General features: G+C 37.5%; 1 protein-coding gene across 1 annotated transcript; it reads left to right on the top strand.

The window, feature by feature from the left end:
• Positions 1 to 308: 308 nt before the first annotated feature.
• On the top strand, positions 309 to 7,121 carry snx30 (sorting nexin family member 30). Its single transcript, XM_056467462.1, has 2 exons — positions 309 to 541; positions 6,918 to 7,121. The coding sequence occupies exons 1-2, from the start codon at positions 410 to 412 to the stop codon at positions 7,119 to 7,121; spliced, it is 336 nt and encodes a 111-aa protein (XP_056323437.1). The 5' UTR covers positions 309 to 409.
• Positions 7,122 to 8,994: the final 1,873 nt, after the last annotated feature.

Genomic DNA, 8,994 nt, shown 5'->3' with positions numbered 1-8,994 from the left:
CTTGCTGCGCGCGCATCCTGAATGTTTACAAACATGGTAATTCCTCTATAATCTTGGAGCAAGTCTTGACTAAGCTTTGAAAGCGATTTTTGTCTCAAACATAACGTTTGAGACATTAATGTTGTTGCATGATTTCAATATCCCATGTTACTATTGTTAATAATAAAAAAGTCAAATAAACTATCAGTGCCAATCAAGAATATTGGAAGACTTTTAAGCGAAAAACTCGGGCTTTTTTTTTGAAAAGATGTGCTGTTTTATTGTGTGTGTTCGGAAGTGTTCTGTGTCAGCTGACCGGAGGAGTTCCGGTTATGCGCGGTGTCCGTCAGCTGACAGATGTTTGGCTCCTCGGTTCGGTTCGTGCGGCAGTGAAATAAAAACAGCTGCACGGTTAGAGCAGAGCAGCGCCATGAGCACCGGCGGAACCCCGCGATCACTGCCCTCCTCCGGGCAGAAGTCCATCCAGGAGATCTGCCACCCGCTGTCCGCCGAGGAGAGCGCGCGGAGCCGCAGCCCAGATGTGCTGAACCCCGGAGACAAGGTGAGCAGCGCGGCGCGGTCTCCCAAACACCCTCGCGGGTCTGTGTGGGACTAGGGGGCGGCTCGCGTCCAGAAATACGGTGTAGGCGGTTTGAACATGTTGCTCCGTTAAATAGCGACAGTAGAGATGTGCGGCGGCGACAGCGGGTCATCATGTGTCCGTTAAGTTAACTGTATTGTGAGAAAAAGTACGTTAACTGTTAGTGTGTTGATACAGTCACTAAGAGAAAACAGCAGAGTTTCATTCATTTGCACCATTTGGATATTTTGCGTCTCGTCAATTATAACGTACTAATGTCTAATGGACGTCTTCAGTTTTACTTGTTTGCTTATTAACCTAAATAACGGTGTTATCATGAAACTTTGCATTTTACAATTTTTACCAGATTTCTCATAATTGTGATTACATTTATTTCATTTGAGATAATTTTGAGTTCATGTCAAACAATTTTGACATTTCTTGACATTCACACACAACATCTCACAATTCGGACTAGATTTCTTGCAGTTCTCATTAAATTCTTCACAACTGACTGATTTCAGAAAAATGGCATAACTTTAATATATGTCTTTGAAACTATGACGAAATTAACTCAAAACGTAAGAAAACATTAAATTGTTTATAATTATTTAATAATAATCAAATAATAGCGTTGTTTATGTTCCTTTAATCTATTTGTATCATTTCTGTCATTTGCACCATAGGAGTATAATGCATATGCATAATGTCTTTTGTGTTATTTATCTTTTTAAAATATTTATTTTATTTTTTTTATTGAGCTGATGGGGGATATGACAATATTTACATAAAACACAATAAAACATTAAAGAGCCCCTATTATGGGTTTTTGAAAATGACCTTCCATGTAGTGAGTAACACAGCTCTAAGTGAAGTGAAATATCCAGCTAAGGCTTAAATCTGAAAGTGCAGAGTTTAAAACTATTGATTTATCTTTAAAAGAGTCAACTCATAGTGCTTCAAATGAATCATCTTGATAACGAGTTGATTTGAAACTTAAGCCCAATTGTTGCACGCACAAACCCGGAAAAATTTAAACCTGCGGCCCCACCCACTAACACGGTAGCAGATCCCAGTCATGAAGACGTTGTGCACAGCTGGATATTATTGGAAGTGTGAGGGGAAAGTTAGTGTTATTTTCTCTACCCAAAGATGAAACTGAAGAGTTAGTGGTTGTTGATTATTTTTGCAAAAATACCTCAGCATTATAGCCCACCTTTGCGCTGTTCCTGTCATTTTTTTGACGAGTGCTTTAGCAATCTATACGCTTACAATGGGAGATTTGCGGCCGTTTGTTAAAGAAAATATCAGAAAAGACTATTGATGAGGGGGACTTCGTCAGAGCTTGACAGGAACTTTACAGTACACAGTTCATGGATCAGTTTCTTCCTCCATTTCACAAGTGTAAGTAAGTGCGATTTTTCTCTAGCTTGCAAACTATGTATTTAATTGTGTTTTGTTACTTGTAATCGCTTGTAGTGTATCTGGTTAACTCTTTATATTCTCATATTGCGTCTGATGCCACGTTGAAAACGCGATGCGTGCTGCTTTGTTTACGGATTTAAATGCGTCTATGAGTTCCACTGCTGTTTGTTGTTGCTATGGCTTCCGTCAGCTGTTCTTACACACGAGCAGCGGTCAAGATTCAAAAAGGTGGTTGAAATTTTGGGAGTTTTCCAGGATAAATAACAAAACGGGAGGGTGGAGGGAGATGGGTCTGAAATACAGGAGACTCCCAAGAAAAACAGGAGTTTTGGCAGGTATGCTCAAACATACACTCTGACTACATCAATATTGTTGATAAGACGTAGTGGGCATTTCACTCTGTCTCGCGCTCATCAATCCAATCGGCGCAGATTAGCTTCATGCTAAGGAGGGGTTTGGGAACAAATGTCGCTGTAAAAATAAATGCATATTATAAGACAATGAAAGTGTTTTTCACCTTGCATGCATATCAGCCTGTGGTTTAAGACCCTTAAAACCAATATATGACGGTTTTTATTGTATAATAGGGGTTCTTTAAAACAAACAACTAACCAAACATATATGGGTGTATAGGAGTAAGCAGCAATTGGGATTTATACTGTAGAATTTTAAGAGATATGAGAAAAAGGAAATAAAAACGAGAGAAAATGGATAGTAAAAAAAAAAAAATAGACGTGCCTTTCCGATTGTTGGTTTGCTGTGATTCAAAGACTGGAGGAGGAGTTCTCAATATTCCGTTTCAGTAAAAATACATCATCATACTGATATTAAACGTGAAGTAGTAAGTTTGACACACAGTGGTTGAACTAGGTATTGCATTCCTGGATCAAATCGCACTCAAGCGCAGGTTGCCAGATTGACGACATCAAGTGCGCCTAAACATCAGAAGTGCGCCTAAATATCGAGCCTAAAAGCGGATTTAAGGCTGATTTAAACCGTGTTCTAAATAATAGCAACAACATGAGATGGAAGGAATATTTTCCATATTAAAAGGAGTTTTTGACCTAAACAATAAAAGGAATGAAAAAAATGTATAATTAAATCAAATGTATTTGATATTTATTATTTATCAGTTATTAATTGTTATATTGCTCATATTCCATATGTTTATTTATCAACTGCATGTAATACTGAGAGAACACTGGCAGGCTGTATATCATGTGTGAATTCCTGCTGTACAATAGAGCTGTGCTGAGCTTGGTACAGAATCACTGATGCTGTTCAAGTCAATAGTTTATTGTGCTTCACACATCACACAGAAGAGCCGTTCTTGAGCTACTGCTCATTATAGCACTGATTTATTTGTTTGTTTGTTGTTGTCAGTGGCTTTCTTATTTATTGGATATTATAACTGAGAATGTATTTTGTTGTCTAAATCAAAAGATGAGTGTATTTAAGATTTTTTTTCATCTGTCCTGCTTTATTATGGAGTCGTTCATTTTTGATGTCTGCATTAAGTTCAATTTTAAAAAGCGAAGTGCTTGTCTATTTCAATGTTTCAAATAATTTATGTGAAGAAAGAAATGTTCCAAAGTTGTCACTGTTCAGTGTAATGGTCCGGACTTTGATTTTAGCATCTCCAGACAGAGCAAGAGTTTTTCTTAGTAAGAAAGGAGGAAATCTACTGCTAGCTCTGAAGATTTTTTTTTTTTGACTCAAAGGATGATAAAAGTCTTCTGCAGCAGAAAAAAGTTGTTAAGTAGAAATCTTGAGAGGATAATAAATGAGCTGTAAGTTTCCCACTGACGTATGCATGCTTGTCAATTTAATTCAATTTATTGCTGTTTGAATACAGTATACCAGTATATATGTGGAGTGAATTTGCAGTAATCTCTCAGACATGATAAACTCACAGAAGTTCAGAAACTGTCACTAAAATCTCTTTAAATATGAACAAGAATAGAATAAACGGTCAAATTAAATTGTTACATTTTATAGAAAGGAGAAGCAGATCGGCTAGACTGTACAAGGGAAATACCTCACGCTCGCAGTGATAAATCATAGAACAGAAAGGGAGATCAATTTAACTCAAGAGTGCATCCAGGATTATAATTGAAAATGTAAACCAGTTTCTCAGGAGTGATGATTTTTTGTTCATTTGAACACATGAGATGGAAAAAAGTGCTTTTATTCGCTACTTGTTTATGCAGTATTTAAATTCACAGTATGAAAACATAGCTAATGACCAACTGGGTTTTGCAGCCATTGTCAAATTCTGTGTTAACCTCAGAGAGCTTAGTTCATATTCAGAATTGAGATGTGTTAGATGAAATCTGACCGTCCAGACAGCAATGGCCCTAAAGTCTAGAAAAGTAACAAAACATTCCAGTGAAAGTCTTCAGTGGTTCAACTATAATTATACAAGAACACCTTTCTGCACTAAAAAAAACCCTGTAAATGTGACTTTGTTTTCCTATATTTTGTCTTAAGCGTCAGATTGTCAGCTTATACGACCTACTAGTAAGCACGTACCCTGATCTGACGAGGAAGATGTTGTGAACAAAGTTGTATTTATAGTATTTTTGTCGCACAAAAGTGTTTTTGACGCTTCATCGGATTACATTTGAACCATTGACACATGGAATGTATTTGGTTCCTTTTCTGAATTATGAACTTCTTGGGACCATTGGTGTTTATGGAGGATGAGGGAGCTCTCTCATTTCATCTAAAATATCTTCATCTGAGTTCTGAAGATGGCCTCAGAGGTTTGGAATGACACGAGGGCGAGAAATTAACAGCAAAATTTGTATTTTTCTGTGAACTAACCCTTTAATATGTTTTTTTTCCAAAGCAGAAGTAGTTTTTCGGTTTAAGTGTCTTGGCTTTAGGTCAGGGTGTGATTTTCAGAGGGGTTTGACCTCTCTAATTAACGCTTGATCCCCCTGAAGGATGTCATAATGAGATGTATGGGGGGGTCAGTCCTTTTAATACTGAGAAATATTTCACTCTGATCTGTATTTTAAATAATAATGTTAATAATTAAAATAATAGATAATATAAATATACATTTATACATAAAATAGGTGTTTGTATCTACATTTAGCCTGAAAGTAAAGATGATTTAAGTGACTTTGATCGTGGCATGGTTGTTGGTGCCAGACGGGCTGGTCCGAGTATTTCAGAAATTGCTGATCTATTGGCATTTTCACGCACATCATCTCTAGGGTTTACAGAGAATGGTCTGAAAAAATAAATGTCCAGTGAGCTACAGTTCTGTGGAGGCAAATGCCTTGTTGATGCCAGAGGTCAGAAGAGAATGGCCAGACTGGTTTGAGCTGATATAAAGGCAGCAGTAACTCAAATAACCACTCATTACAACTGAGGTATACAGAAGAGCATCTCTGAACGCACAACACATCGAACCTGGAGGCGGATGGGCTACAGCAGCAAAAGATCACACCTGTTGCCACTTCTGTCAGCTGAGAACCGGAAACTGAGGCTACAATTTGCACAGGCTAACCAAAAATGAACAATAGAAGACTGAAAAACGTTGCCTGGTCTGATGAGTCTCGATTTCTGTTGCGATATTCGGATGGTAGGGTCAGAATTTGGCATCAAGAACATGAAAGCATGGATCCATCCTGCCTTGTATCAACGGTTCAGGCTGGTGGTGGTGGCGTAATGGTGTGAGGGATATTTTCTTGGCACACTTTGGACCCATTAGTACCAATTGAGCATTGAGTCAATGCCACAGACTTCTTGAGTATTGTTACTGACCATGTCCATCCCTTTATGACCACAGTGTACTTATCTCCTGATGGCTGTTTCCAGCAGGATCATGCACCATGTCATAAAGCATGAATCATCTCAAACTGGTTTCTTGAACATGACAAAAAATTCACTGTACTCAAATGACCTCCACAGTCACCAGAGCTCAATCCAACAGAGCACCTTTGGGATGTGGTGGAACGGGAGATTCACATCATTGATGTGCAGCCGACAAATCTGCAGCAACTCCATGATGCAATCATGTCAATATAAAGCAAAATCTCGGAGGAATATTGAATGAACTGAGGAAACCTTGTTGAATCTATGCTACAAAGGATTAAGGCAGTTTTTAAGGCAGTGGGTCCAACCTGGTACTAGTAAGGTGTACCCAATAAAGTGGCCGGTAAATGTAGTTTTACCTACGATAACAACTGAAATAGCTAATCAGAGTATACTGTACGTCAGAATACACTATATATCTTTCAAAACGCTGTAAACTTAAATACATTTTATTAATAAACTAGATGAAACTAAAAATAAATGCATAAATGACTGAAGCATGTATTACACAAACTATAATCTTGAGTTTTGAGAATCGCTGCTTGATAATAAAATGATTTAAATGCTGAATTATGAATGATTTCATGAAACATTTATTCACAGAATTGGGCTGTCAATTGTGTCTATTTGACTAAACAGCCCGATTTGGCAGTGCATTACCTCTCGTTTCTGCAGTTTAGCAAAAAGAAGGTCAGAGAACTTGTTGTATAGCTCAGAAGTGGGCACGTGATCAGGAAAAAACTGTCACAGTTTCCTAAATGCTGGATCTGAAAATAGGATCTTAACTGTGTGCAGTTTCAACAATTTGCTGCAGGTTTTCTTTTTTTCCTGAGAGAATTAGTTTGTAGGTGGTCAGTGTTTCAAAACAGGCAAACTAGAAACCTTTTTTTTTTTAAACAATACTGTGTGCTGAATATCTGGAGTTTTTTATGCTTATTAAAGGGTTAATAAAAAAAAAAAGTAAAAATTCTGTTGTTAAATACTCACCCTCATGTTGTTCTAAACCCGAGCCCTTTATTCACTATCAGAACACAAATGAAGCTATTTTACACAAAACAATACCAGTGTTTGATTAAATGAGTCTCTTTTTATTCCCCACCTCCAGGACCTGAGTCTGCCCAATGGGACTCCAGTAGACACATCAAGCCCTGCCTCCTCTTCATCGCTACTAAACCGACTGCAGCTGGACGATGATTTGGATGGAGAAACACGAGACCTGTTTGTGACTGTAGATGACCCTAAAAAACACGTGTCTACAATGGAGACGTACATCACCTACAGAGTCTGCACAAAGGTCAGAGACTTCTAACGCTTATAACCTGGCAGATTGCGCCTGGCACATTCGATTTATTTTTATGTTAATGTATGAAGATGTATATATTTAGTCAGTCAAAAAACATTTATTTCAGATATATTATTGAACAATATGCAAATATTTAGATGAGAATAATATTTGTAAAGTTATATTTTCTATGTATTTTAGTGGATGTATTATATGTAGACACTTTATTAGGTACACCTTACTAGTACCAGGTTGAACCCGCTCTTGCCTTCAGAACTGCCTTAATCCTTCGTGGCATAGATTCGACAAGGTACTGGAAATATTCCTCAGAGATTTTGGTCCGTATTAACATGATGGCATCATGCAGTTGCTGCAGATTTGTCAACTGCAAATCCATGATGTGAATCTCCCATTCCACCACATCCCAAAGGTGCTCATTAGATTGAGATTTGGTCATGTTCAATAAACCAGTTTGAGATAATTCGTGCATTGACACGGCGGTTAATCCTCCTGGAAGTAGCCATCAGAAGATGGGTGCACTATGGTAATAAAGAGATGGACATGGTCAGCAACAATACTCAGGTTGGCTGTTGCATTGATGCCTAATTGGTACTAACAAGCCCAAAGTGTGCCAAGTAAATATCCCCCACACCATTACACCACCACCAGGCTGAACCATTGATACAAGGTAGGAGGGATACATGCTTTCATGTTGTTGACGCCAAATTCTGAACCTACCATACTACCACAATCTCCTATTGTTCAATTTTGGTGAGCCTGTGCTAATTGTAGCCTCAGTTTCCTGTTCTCAGCTGACAAAAGTGGCACCAGGTGTGGTCTTCGTCTGCTGTAGCCCCTCTGCCTCAATGGTACAATGCGTTTCTAAGGTGTACCTAATAAAGTGGCTGGGGAGTGTACATATTATGCATATGTATATTATATAATTAGCATTAGGCTCATGACCAATCTATTTCCCCACAATAAATTGAACTCAAGTTTATGCGTATAGTGCTTTTTATAATTCATATAATTTCTAAGCAGTTTCACTGAAAGAAAGTCTGATTCTACATTACAATTAAGAGTAATCAGAGGCAACTTCTTTGCTGTGGTGTTCCACAGGGATCTGTTCTAGCTCCAACACTGTTTTCTTTATATTTGCTGCTACGCTCTCGGAAATAAAGGTACGGGAGCTGTCACTGGGGTGGTACCTTTTCAAAAAGGACATATTTGTACTTAAAGGGTTCATATTGGTACCTCAAATACTGCAAAAAATTTCTTACTTAGATTTTTTGTCCTGTTCCTAGTCCAAATATCTAAAAATTCTTATATCAAGAAGCATTTTCTTGGCAAGCAAAACATATGGTCTTGTTTTCAGAAATAATATGCCAAAATGAAGTGAGTTTTTCCTTAAAACTAACAAAATAATCTTCCAATAGGGTAAGCAAAATAATCTTGTTTTTCCTTTTGACATCAGATTATTTTGCTTACCCCATTGGCAGATTATTTAGCTTGTTTTAAGGAAAAACTCACTTCATTTTGTCATATTATTTCTTAAAACAAGACAATATGCTTTGCTTCTCTAGAAAATCCTTCTTGATTTAAGAATTTTTTGATATTTGGACCAGAAATAAGACAAAAAATCTTAGTAAGATTTAGTATTTTGTATGAAAATATTTTTTTCGCAGTGAAGGTATATACACTATTAGTACCCAAACATTTAAGAGGTACACTTTTGTACTTTTTAGCTACTAATATGTAACTGTAATAAAGTTCCTTGCCATCGGAAACTTGATTTTAATAATGAAAATTATCAAGACATTCCTCCGTGAGACACAAGACAAGATGTGCATCTAGATGTCAGTAGTTAGCACTCACACCAACAGCCTCGGATGCTAACGGC

This window comes from Danio aesculapii, chromosome 10, assembly GCF_903798145.1.
Source record: "Danio aesculapii chromosome 10, fDanAes4.1, whole genome shotgun sequence".
NCBI classification, from domain to species: Eukaryota; Metazoa; Chordata; class Actinopteri; order Cypriniformes; family Danionidae; genus Danio; species Danio aesculapii.
The sequence above is the reverse complement of the archived record's forward strand: the minus strand, read 5'-3'. Positions and strand labels throughout refer to the sequence as shown.

Coding starts and splice junctions, on each gene's coding strand:
- snx30 (XM_056467462.1), top strand. CDS start 410: ATGAGCACCGGCGGAACCCCGCGATCACTGCCCTCCTCCGGGCAGAAG. Junction 542..6,917: donor TGCTGAACCCCGGAGACAAG/GTGAGCAGCGCG, acceptor CCCCACCTCCAG/GACCTGAGTCTGCCCAATGG.